At 41.9% G+C, this 12,921-nt stretch overlaps 1 protein-coding gene across 3 annotated transcripts in view; it reads right to left on the bottom strand.

Moving 5' to 3' along the window:
* RAB38 (RAB38, member RAS oncogene family) overlaps positions 1-4,626 on the bottom strand; it is a 170,440-nt gene extending 165,814 nt beyond the window's left edge. For 2 of the 3 annotated variants that reach the window (XR_002787826.2, XM_003418553.4), the window contains exon 1: positions 4,324-4,624. Coding sequence is in view for 2 of the 3 variants with exons in the window: in XM_003418553.4 (XP_003418601.1) it covers positions 4,324-4,525 (202 nt within the window). In the remaining variant the exon portion in view is untranslated. Of the gene's footprint in view, positions 1-4,323 lie in introns of all 3 variants that reach the window. The other variant, XM_064288811.1, reaches the window with a different exon arrangement.
* Between the last annotated feature and the right edge of the window lie 8,295 nt (positions 4,627-12,921).

The raw sequence follows: 12,921 nt of genomic DNA, 5'->3' as shown, positions 1-12,921 counted from the left end.
GTCCAAATGTGTGACATCAGAAAAAAATAAAATAATCACCATTTTACAGATGGAACAAATGAGGCCCAGCAAAGTCTCCAGGCTTGTCCAATGTCAATCAGCACCTGAAGTATTCCATTTTTAAATTAAAGGAGGCAGGAGAGCCTCCTGGGCTCTAGCAACCTGGGCAATAGATTCCAATTTTTAAATTCCAGCACTTCCACTTAACTATTTTACTTGGAAATTAAAGATTAAATGTGCTGGACAATTGTAAGAATAAATGCTCAAGAAATGGAAGCTACTATTACTATGACTATCCCTACTCTTGCAGCAGAATCCAGAGGCTCAAACTTGTATAATTCTCTTTGAAAATGCTAACAAAGTAATTGTATTACTTTGGAGGGTATGAGGGAAGAAGAGTCTCAAGTATAAACTTACTGGTTACTTTTTCCTGATAAATCTATGAAGACAAAAAAAAATTATATATTCATATTCCCTAGAACAAAATTTTCAGAAATAGATTTTCATGCCACTTCCTTCCACTGTCTCTGCACAGTGGTACTGTCTAACATCCAAAACCCAGTTAGAAATAGGAAGGAAAAGAATACCCCACTTATTAAAGAAGCAACACCTTTAAAAGTTAAGAGGGTATAGACCTGTGGGCTGACTGTGTGCAATGTACCCACAGGCCTGTGGTTGTAAAGAGCAGGGCTTGATTTCAAGTCAGACAGAACTGGGTCAAATCCAGCTCTTCTTCTTATGAACTAGGTGGCCTTGAGCAAAATTGCTTAATATCTCTGACTCTATCAAGGGCTTCTGAATACAGAGCTGACTCAGCTACTCCTTAATGGTGGCATTCTTGGGATCGAAGGCAACTGCTGTCCCCTATGGAATTTGTGAGATTCACCACCTGCTCCACAGGCCTCTAAAAGGTACTTTTTGGAGTATTTCAGGATCAGACTGGCCAACCTGAGTAGCTACAAGAGATATATTATGGGAATTCATTGGAAAAGTAAGACCCAACTTGGTATTGAACCAAATGAATGTCTAGAGTTTATTGCAGTACTATTTACAACACACAAAAGATAGAAACAACGTAATGCCCATCAAGACGTGAATGAGTAAACAAAATGTGGTACATGCATCCAGTGGAATATTTCTTAGCCATAAAGAGAAATGAAGTTCTGATGCATGCTTTGACATAGATGAACCTTGAAAACATTATGCTGAGTGAAATAAGTCAGACATAAAAGGACTCTACTTGTCTGAAATATCTAGAATAGGCAAGTGTATACAGACCCAGGAGCCCTGGTGGCGAAGCGCTAAAGAGCTCAGCTGCTAACCAAAAGGTCCGCGGTTAAATCCACCAGCAGCTCTTTGGAAATCCTATGGGGCAGTTCTACTCTGTCCTATAGGGTCGCTATGAATCAGAATTGACTCAACGGCAACGAGTTTGTTTTTTTTGGTTTATACAGACCTAAGTTTATCAGTCATTACCAGGATTGGGCAGGAGGAAGGGGAAAATGGCGATTCATTGCTTAGAGGACACTGAGCTTCTATTAAGGGAGATGGAAAAATTTAGAAACGGTTAATGGTGATGGTTGCACAATATGATGAGCACAATTGATGTTACCAAACTGTACATGTGAAGACTGTTAAAATGGCAAATATTTTGTTACATATACATTTACCACAATGTAAAAAACGAAAAAGCCAAGCTGAGCAAAGATTCCCTCCATAGCAGGCATAGTTATATCCTATCATGACAGGGCAAGTGACTGAAAAATCCCCTCTACCTCATCCACACCAGCCCTCTCAAAGCTAGGCTCACTAGCCGTCACTGCGTGTTCTTCCAGGCATGCACCAGAGCAGAGCACAAAGGAGGGAGAGCTGTATTCTTATCCTTGGGCGGACAGGCTGTGGTTTGAAGGTGTTCTAAGGTACACTTAGCTCACTGGAGTTTAGGTGAGCAGTTCGGGTTGAGTTTCATATGAACTCACTCCCCACAATACCACCTATGCAGTTTGAAACATGCCAGTGCTGTGTTCCAGCCATTCTTTCCCACAATGGCCCTGCTTCCCCCCAATCAGCTTTGCCTGCTGCCCAATCTCTCACCCAGGCCGCAGGGCCTTTGGGCTTAAGGCTGTTAAAGACAAGTAACCACTAGCATCAGAACTGTGGAAAAAAGCAGCTCCCTGATTAGGATTTCTGCACACCACTGTGTCTATAGAACTGACTCCCAAGCCTGCTCAGATTTCTTATTTACATAAACTTTTGTGACTACAGCCCCTATGAGCAGGGAGCAGAAACCTCGGCCCAGAACCATGGCTCAGGAGGCATTTCTAAGCTTGGGAGTTAAACTGTTCATAACTCTACATTATATTATGAGTAAGGCTTAAAAATGGTGCTGGTTGTTTGGGATAGAAAATAAATGTAATATTGGGATCATCATTTATTAGGATTTAATTGGAATATGTGTATCAAGCCCTTCTTGCCTAGTATTACATTCACTGAAAAAAAAAAGAAATAGTAGCTAGTGCAGTAGTAATCCTTGCAGCTCTCCAAAGCAGTAGGTACCATAGGTACCATGACCTTTAGCTAGCCCTCTCATTTGCTGGGAGAAAGCATCACCTTGGTTTATAGATAAGAAAACTGAGACGAGGAAGTTAGGGAACTTGCCCAGTTCCTATGGGGTAGAACGGGGACTTAGATGGTGGCAGTTCAACTCTGGAACTTAGGTTCCTAATCACTACACCCTTCTATCTCCTCTGTTAGGTGAGAAAACCAAGACATAAGACATTATGTAAAATGCTTGAGGTCACATTGTCACTTAGATTTGACACAGAAATTCACATCATAGCTACATCCACTTTTCAACAGTAAGCTAATTCTAAACCAGAGTCCTGGAGATTTTTAGGCAGCCAGTAAGCATAGTTTTATACACTAAAATATGGAGCAACAAAGCACCCAGACTCAAGGTGGATTAGCTAGATGAAAACCGCAATCAGATAGTGCCTTATCACTTCTTCCAGTCTCTGACAACCCCCGTGCTACTGGAACTGCTGAAGATGATGCCAGCTGTATGAATCTGTCCACAAGCCAAAAGCTTTATCATAAGACCTGGCAGCTCAGGATTCAAGAGGCACCGGAGTCCCCAGAACCAGAACGCCCTTTCAAAAATTTCCACATTTGTCTTGCTTCAAGCCATGACTGAGTGTTTCCAGTCAAATGCACCAGCTCAAATGAACCTATTTTCTAAGAGACATAGAAGCTAGTTTGGGCTCAGCATTTACAAAGATTTCTGGTGCGACAGACCATAAAATAGAGGCAAAGTTGAACTGTTTGAATTGTCCCATGAAGAATCCCAGATGACCCTAAAACTTCTAAACAGGAAGGTTGTTGGATCGTCATCATCCAACCTGCTTCCATTTACAGGGAGGAAACTGAGCTGAAGGGACTTGTTCTCAGCCGCTGAGCAGGTTACTGACCACTGAGTCAGGATCTGTCATGAGGGCTTGAATACGCCAGGTTTCAAACAGCAGTTCTAAGTTTAGACCACACACTTTACACTCAACATTTCTGGTACAAACCCCTGGAATCCACTTCTGAGTTCAGTGAATGTCAAGAAGCTTCTCGTTTTCCAGATCGTGCAATGTAAACTTCAAAGACAAATCAAGAAAAAGTGGCCTTAAGATACATAAACAACCTACTTCTGATAGGCTACAGAAAGCCAGAGAGACCGAAAGAGAAATAATACTTTGCCCATAATATAGACACAGGCAAGTCCTTGGCTTCCTCACAGCAGAGAACTCAAAACTCGCTTGACTCAAGGCAGAAATGAAGGTTGGCAAATGGGGACGGGGGAAAAAAGTGCTACTGAAAACAGGAATTGGCAAACTGTAGCCACGACTACCCCCGTTCCAGCTGTTAACCCGGATAGGGGCTTCCCCTCTACTGGCCAGTGCACAGAAGGGCGGGCCTGACACTCTGCGTGGTGTCACTGCAGGATTGCCGCTTAGAAAACGAGGAGCCCAAGAACGAATGCAACTGCAGACCCGCTCCCTCTGGGCCCCTAGGGAGGCCGACTCCGGGCAGACAGAACGCAGGGTAGGATGCCGGAGGTTGCTAAAGCAATACCCCCAAAGCGCCAGGGAATGCGCCTGAAGAAGTTTCAGCTAGAGGGAGAAACTTTTTCTTTACTTTGAATTTAAGTTTCCAACGCACCAGGAAAAGTCTCTTAAGACACAGCGTCCCGGAGATCTGGGTCGCACGCCTGGCTGCAACCCAGTCTCCGGACTGGAGAAGGGAGACAAGCCACTCCCGCACCCCTCCCCGGGCGCTCACCTGCGATGTCCCAGAGCTGCAGGCGCACCACGGTCTCCGGGTCCCAGTGGAGCACCTTGAGCGCGAAGTCCACGCCGATGGTGGCCCGGTAGTGCGAGGAGAAGTTCTGATGCACGTAGCGCTTGATGATGCTGGTCTTGCCCACGCCCAGGTCTCCGATCACCAGAAGCTTGTACAGGTGCTCCTTGTTCGGGGCCTGCATCCTGGCGGCCGGCCCGCTGTGCCTTGCCGGGCGGGGGAAGCGCAGCCGAGGCTCGGGGGAAAGACCCGGTTCAGAGAGCGCTACTGAGGCGCGAGGGAAAGGAGGCGGCGGGGCGGGCTCCCAGGGACGGAACTCCTCCCAGAATGCCCGAAGAGACGCCCAGAGAGGCGCCCGGGAGTTAATCCTCCTTCCTGCCCTGTGCCGCACGGTCTTGGAGAGGGGTCGAGACAGGAGCAACTCTCAGAACTGGAAACTAGGGGGCTCCTGTGTTAATGCCTGGTGCAACACTTATTTGCACGACCCTTTACAGTTTCCTTCCAAAGGACTTTCCTCGCCTGTGATCCTGGCCACAGAGCTGTGAGGTGTTGATTTTATTTTCCATGTTCAGCGTGTGAGAAAACTGAGTGTCAAAAGTTAAGTGATTCACAGGCTATGTCAGTCATGGACAGGCATAGCTGAAGACAGGCTTTTGGGGCCACCCACACCTCCCCCACTCCCCAACACCACACTGAAGGAGGTGAGAAGGTGAGCATGCAGAAATCTAGGGGATGAGCACTCCTTACGAAAATGAGTTATTTTTTGCTTGGGTTTGCTGGGAATGGAGTTCCATGCACACAATCTCATTTTTTCATTCCTGTTGCCTTATGAGTGGGGTATTTTGTTCAATTTTTAGATGAGAAAGTCAAGGTTGACAGTGGCGTTCCCAAGGCTGTACAGTTAGTAAGTGTTAGAACTGGGATTTAAATACAGGGCTGTGTAAAACAGAATGCAATGTTTGGGATGTCCACTGTCTTTCTGCCTTCCTCCTCCTACATTACAAATATTATTCTTCAGCCTCCACCAGCTCCTAACAAGCAGAAGGATTCCCCAGATGTGTGACCTGTACAACTCACATGACCTCTCAGCAAAATGAGAATAATATTTATTTTACGGAGTTGTTGAGAAGATGATAGTTATTGTGTATAAGAAAACTCTGAGCCCGTTGTAGATATTAAACACATGGAGTCACCAAGAGTTGGAATTGACTCCAGAGCAATGGGTTTGGTTTAGTGTTGGTATTAATATGGAATGAAACCAAGCATAAGCTCTCCACGCCACATTCTTTGATGGAAACACTATTGATAGGCATTATGTCTTATTAGGCTCCATCTTCCCTCAGAGGGGAACTCAGGCACTTTCTTCATAATGGTCATTAAGTGAAGGTGTGTAGAATTGCATTGATTTGAGTTTTATTGACGTTCTCAGATAAATAGGCCTCATTCATTGGTTTCGTCCCACATAGGAACATACCAGGCAGATTATATCTAACAAGCGAGACAAGCCATCTGCCTGTTTAAATTGTTGGCCAACACTGTGACTTCACTTTACAGGGAGTGGAGTTTAGGAACCTGGGGTTCTTAAGCCATTTGTAGTGCCTACAAAATTAGGCATGATGACCAAATAAGACTCTTGCCAGATCTAAAATGCCATTTATGTATATCTGAAAGACAAGTTTGGTCTGGGCAAAGAGATGATGGTGGTAGAAAGAAGAAGAGGGAGGAGGGGGAGTAGACATTTGTGACATAATGTGGGCCGGTGCTCAGTATTATATCTGAACCACCTTCTTCACAGGCCACAGCTTGTTTTCCTACCCAGATCCAGCTGAGTCACCCTCACTTTCACCTGGTCCCCCCTTCTGATCAGGAGCATACTGGAACATCAGATGACAGGATTTATAAGGAATAAATAGGGCAAGATCTGAGTTTTCTGGGATATGAAGCACGTGATATTTGAAGGGCCCTCTTTAAGCAAAAGGATACAAAATTAGGTCCAGGGTCTTGGAAGGGGTCCTGAAGCTTCAGCTTCATTGGCTCTCAGCTAATTTACCCATAGGGGCAGGAGATTCTTTTGTCAGGGACAGTGGCCAACCATGGTGAGTAAGCTCCCTGACAAGGCAGGAAGTATGTGCAGTTTATTTCCAGAGGCATTCATTTAGGTCTCATGACAGTTCTTCACAGTGGGAAGAAATTATTTGTGGTTTGAATTTTTAAGTCTCTTCTACTAAAGTTGCTTGGTGGAACAGTCCAGGCTAGCAGTTCAGTAATATCTTTATAAAAATCACTCTAGGTCTCTAAACCTGAAAGTTCCCTGTGTAAAATGAGGGAGCTGGTTGCCAGATTTCTGGAGAGTCATTTTGATTGTAAAATATCAGAATTCTGGGTTTTCTAGACATCCTCTGGTTGGAGTGACACCTCAGTTGATTCTAGTCACCCCACAGTGACACTATTACCCAAGACATGGAGTCTGCTGTACTGCATCCCAGTTGTCCTCTCTTTAGAAATGTTACTGATGAGGACAGAGAGATGTGGGAGAAAGGGTGTGGAAGGGTCATTTCAAAACAAACATTATGCTGTAATTCTAGTTTCACGACTCTGTTCTTTCCTCAACTGCTACACATTTTCTTTCAAGATAAGGGCTTTCCAAGCACATCATTTTGGAGGGCAAAACTTTATGTGCTCCCCTGCCTTGCTTTGAACTTATTTCCTTCTCTCAGAACTTGGCTGTAGACAGGAAGCTATATAGCTGGGGACAGGCTATAAACTAGATTCAGTCCAGAGAGCCTTAAGATGAAAAAATCACAGATGGAGAAGGCATTAGGAAGCAGGTAGACTATTCCCCATCTCCTGCCCCAAATATGATGCTTCATAAGAATCCATCTGCCCCAATCTGACAACCCATCTATCCCAGATGCCTCTGGACTGCCCATCAGGATAGCATGCTCAGCTTCATCCCGACAGGACCCCCAAAGGAGCTGGCTCTCCCTCCCTCCCGAGAGAATAGCTGGGGTTGTATCATGTGGCCCCTCGTCTCAGCACCATGGAAACCTGTTTTCCACAGAAACTCTCAAAGCATTTCTGGTGATGTTTTGACAATCTTCCTACCCTCAAATTGCTAAACCACAGCACACCCTCTCCTAAAGAACAGGAAGGCAGGTGACTCAAGTCTGTAAAGATATAGAGTGCTCAGGGTTCAAGCCTAGGATGCAATTTCAGAAGGCACGGAGTCAGATTTCTTTGCTCCATTCCCTTGCTGTCCAGTGTTGGTATACTTGCTTGCACTTATTAAATTGAAAAAGTAATTAAAATGATTGAAAATTGCTTTGAAAACATAAACTTGAAAGGACAAACCCTCACGCTTCTCTCCTAGGGCTGCTATATTAGGTGAGTCCCTGTGTAGTCACCTTATCTGCTTTTGCCAATAAGAGAGCCATAGGGAGTTATTCATTAGCTTATACGAGCTCTTAATTATTACTCCAAAGAAATACTTAAGTGACTGCAAGAGACAGTGCCAAAGGAATTGTTATAGGAAAGATGAGCTAATTTCCCTTAGATAAATAAATGACTATGTCTAAAAAGAAATGGGCTTTACTCTGCAGAACACAAGAGATGTCATACAATTTGTCATCCAAACTGGGACCCCTGAGAGTGAAAGGGCTACAATTAATAATTACACCAAATAACAGACACAAGCCAGGGCTGTCCTAAAGAATGTTCATTCCTGAAACAGATTGCTTGAGTTCTCAAATGGGATCTACAAATAACAGTGGCATTTGAAAAATCTCCTAAGTCACTATTTCAATAAATAGTTCTGCCAAGTTAAGTCTGCAGCTCATTTCTCTGTTGTCTTCAAAAGCTCCCCTTTTATCTACCAGGCTTGTCTGCAGCCTGTGCTAACTTGCAATAGAAGTTACATCTAGTATTGCAGCAGTTTGCTGGAAGTGGGCAACAACTTTTAGATAATTTGGAGAGAAGGCAAAATGGTTTCTGTTTAGAAAGCACTTTAGATGAATAAATTTCAACCTATGAGGATTCTAATGTTGAACTTTTTCTCCAGAAAAAAAAGACTGTAATAGGAAATTCTGTGATTATCATCAGAAACTGATGAGAGGTGAGTTGTTGAACTCAACATTAGTATGGGCTAAGAAAACCAGATTATACCCTAAACCATTTTAGCAGTAAATTTATTACCTACTAAAACTGTGTGTCATAGCTGCATGTATTAGGCTCACATGGCAGAGTTGGGCTTGTTTCCCTCACAGCGATGGACTGGCCAAAAGGCAAGCTTCTGAGGAGAACATGGAGCAAGATAATTCTATAGGAGCTCAGAGTTTCAGCTTCTTTGTACTGGGCACCTACAGTGGGCCAAACGCTTTACCTTAGTTTATTTAATCCTCACAACCACTTTATGTGAAGGGAATTGGGCTCAAATAGTTTAAACAATTTGCCCAGGATCACAGATGGGAAGTGACTGAATGAGACTTCTAACTTCCAGTTTCTAAACTCATGCTTTTTCTACCATCCACATGCCTTCAGCATGTTGATAAAACCCAAGTCTAGGCTTCTACCCAAGCTTTGTTTCTGCTATGCTATTTAGACATTTAGGCTGCAAAGAAAAGGGATTATTTCTTTTATCATCCTACAGAATCCTAAGTATCTAGGAAAATACTCAATAAAAAGAGAAATCTATGATTCCAAAGTAAAAGGATATATCCCACTCTCATGCAACAACTGAGGCAAAATAGGTACCAAAAACCAAAACCCAGTGCTGTCGAGTTGATCCCGGCTCATAGTGACCCTATAGGACAGAGTAGAACTGCCCCATAGAGTTTCCAAGGAACGCCTGGTGGATTCGAACTGCCGACCCTTTGGTTATAAGCCCTAGCACTTAACCACTATGCCACCAGGGTTTCTGCAAAATAGGTAACACAAGCAAAAAATACATACTACACCTTTGTAGGAGTGATCTTACCCAGCATATGTGGAGAACCAAGGGGTCTGTCTGTATTACTTTCAGAGGAGGTAATAGTTTAATAATATTGAGGATCTCCAGTGTAACAGCCCCTAGTCCATAACAGGTGAGGCCACAGGGACTGATATGATCCAGCTCAAAAGGATAACTCAAGATTATTATTGATCAAAAAAAAAGAAAGGAAGGGAAGAAGGAAGGAAGGAAGGAAAGGAGTGAGGGAAGAAGGAAGGAAGGAAGGAAAGGAGGAAGGGAAGAAGGAAGGAAGGAAAGGTAGGAGGGAGGGAGGGAAAGAGCAAGGGAGGAAGGAAGGAAGAAATTATTGACGGACCATCAAAACATCAATCAAGAAATATTTTTGTGCAAAGTACTGTGAGAGAATCTTTTGAGGGGCAGGGGGCAGAGAAGCAGTCTTAACATTTATCTAAAAAAGTGTCTAAGGTATAAGCCCCTAACATAAAATGCTTCCATACTGGTTCAAAAGCATGAACACACATGGCTCTCTGCCTACCTCATTGACCTCCTTCTCACACCCCTTCGCTGGCTCTTTCCTTCCATTTCAGCCCATCACTTAAGTTTGCTATTCTCTATCTTTGGGCTTCTGACTTCCCCTTCTTGAGCTTATCCACTCCTGTGACAGAATAACAAACTGGGCTAGTGATTAAAACTCTGGAATTGGGCAGGTTTTTCTGATTTCACATACAAGTTCCACCACTAAGAGTTGTAAGACCTTAGTAAAGTAATTTAACTTTTGTTAGCTTACTCCCTCATCTCTAAAATGAGGATAATACTTTCTACCTCATAAAGTTGTTGGGAAGACTAAATGAAATAATTCATTAAAGGGCTTTCCACAGTGCTTGGCACAGGATATGCACTGAAAAAAAAAAAAAAAAAAGCATGGTCAAAGTATCAAAAGTCTGCTGATAATTTCTCTGTCTGTATTTTAAACTCTTACCTTACTCCTGCAGTTCATATCCTTGTTCCAGCTGCCTATTGGGCATTTCTGCTAGGCTTTTTGGCAGCCATTTCAAATACAACATATGCAAAACCGACCTCATTATCTTCCTTAACAGACTTGTTCCTTTTCCTGTACTCCTGGTTTTGGGTCAGTAGTTCCACCCTCTCCACAGTCTACTCGTCTTGAAAACTCAGTCACACTGTCTCCTCCCTCCTTATTACCTGACATGTCTGATCAGCCAGAGCCTCTGATTTTATCTCAGACAAATTCCAGAATGCCTTTACTCTACTCCATAAAAATGCTGTTAGAACATAGAGGTGAATATCTATTCTATATTATTGTGCAGAAGGAGTTTTTAAGCATTATGCCAAAGGCAGACCATAGATAAGTAAAAGGGAAAAAAAAAATTTAAAGTCTATATATGAAATACCAATAAAAGCAAAATGGGGGGGAGGATTTTGCAACCTTTTAAATGGGCAAAAAGACAATATATTTTACCTATAAAACGCTCTATAAATTATTTTAGAACACTCAGATAGGTAGAGGGAAAGAATATGAACAATTGACAACACGAGAATAACAAAAGGCCAATAATAACATGAAGAAATACTTAGCTAACTTTAGTAAGAAAAATATGAAAATTAAATAATTATGTCTTTTTTTCTTTTCAAATTAGCAAAGATAATTTTAAAGTAAAAATGACCAATATTCATGAGGATGAAAAGTAGTGGATATTATTATGTGATCCTGGTGAGACTATAACTTATTTAAAACTTGTTAGAGGAAAATTTGGATATATGTACCAAAAACCTTAAAAATATATGTACTCTGACCCAATAATTCCATTTGAAGAAATTTATGATAAAGAAATCATTAAAGATGTATGTAAATTTTTAGCTTCAAAGATGCGAATTGCAGTGCTGCTTAAAATAGCAAAACAATTGGAACTTCCTAAATATATATCAAGTTAAATAATATAAAGAAGCCCTGGTAGTGCAATGGTATAAGCAACCAGCTGTGCTAATGGAGAAACACCTGGAAAACTGGTTCTGTAAAGATTGTTGTTAGGTGCCCTCTAATCAGTTCCGACTCATAGCAACCCTATATACAACAGAATGAAACACTGCCTGGTCCTGCGCCATCCTCATGATCGTTGTTATGCTTGAGCCCACTTTTGCAGTCACTGTGTCAGTCCATCTCCTTGAGGGTTTTCCTCTTTGTCAGTCACCTTCTAGTTTACCAAGCATGATGTCCTTCTCCAGGAACTGGTCCCACCTGGTAACATGTCCAAAGCATGTGAGACATAGTTTTGTCATCCTGGCTTCTAAGGGAGCATTCTGGCTGTACTTTTTCCAAGACAGATTTGTTCGTTCTTCTGAAGTCCATGGCATATTCAATATTCTTCACCAACACCATGTTTTTTTTTTTTCTGAAGTCCATGGCATATTCAATATTCTTCACCAACACCATAGTTCAAATGCATCAACTCTTCTTTGGTCTTCCTTATTCATTGTCGATTCCGAATGCATGTGAGGCGATTGAAAAAACTCTGGCTTGGGTCAGGTGCACCTGAGTTCTTAAAGTGACATCTTTGCTTTTGAACACTTTAAAGAGGTCTTTTGCAGCAGATTTACCCAATGCAATGCACCGTCTGATTTCTTGACTGGTGCTTCCATGGCCCAGAAAACTCTGAGGCAGTTCTGCTGTATCATACAGGGTCACCATGAGTCGGAATTGACTCCAGGGCACTCAACAATAACAACAAATAATATAATGATATAACTATGTGATGGTACATCACATTTTACCTTTAAAAATTATGTTAAAGAAAAATATTGAATGCCCTGGGGAGATGTTCACAATATTTTAAAACTGGAAGATAAAAATAAAAAACAAAAAATTGTAATAGCAAATTTTGTATGAAATATATATACATGCATACATTTAAATGCATACACATATGTATATATTTTATACCATATATATGAGTCAGAATCAATTGGATGGCAATGAGTTTTTCGGTTTTTTTTATGGTTTTATACATATGTATGGAGCCCTGGTGGCACAGTGGCTAAGAGTTCGGCTACTAAGCAAAAGGCCTGCAGTTCAAATCCTCCAGCCACTCCTTAGAAACCCTACAGGGCAATTCTACTGTGTTCTATAGGGTCACCGTGAATTGAAGTTGACTCACTGGCAACAGGTTTAGTTTTTGGTGTATACATATATATTTTTTATATAAAATATTATATACCAATGTTATCAGATTATCACTGGATGGTGATATTACTATTATTTTTTCATTAATTTATTTTATTTTTTCTGATAGTCTATATTTTCTAATTTTTCTACAGTGAACATTATTGATTTCAAAAGAAGAAAACAAAGCTTTGCTTCTATTGTTGTTTTGATTTTTAAATAAATATTCACTGAATGGGTAGTGGGTGAAGATTCCTAGCCCTTCCAGTTCCAGGCCTCAGCGTGCATCCTGTAATCACTTTTCCTAGGCCTCTCCACCGGGTGCTCAGTATCAATATTTCAGGTTTCAGTACTTTTCCAGCCAACCTTTCTCATCCTGATCCCATGGACCTTAACAGTGCTGAAAAGCTTGCCCTCCCAAGGGAAACAACACACTATTTAATGGGTGGCATAATTA

The sequence above is a fragment of the Loxodonta africana genome, chromosome 7 (genome assembly GCF_030014295.1).
Source record: "Loxodonta africana isolate mLoxAfr1 chromosome 7, mLoxAfr1.hap2, whole genome shotgun sequence".
NCBI lineage: Eukaryota > Metazoa > Chordata > Mammalia > Proboscidea > Elephantidae > Loxodonta > Loxodonta africana.
Note: the sequence above shows the minus strand (reverse complement) of the source record. Positions and strands in the feature narration are given on the sequence as shown.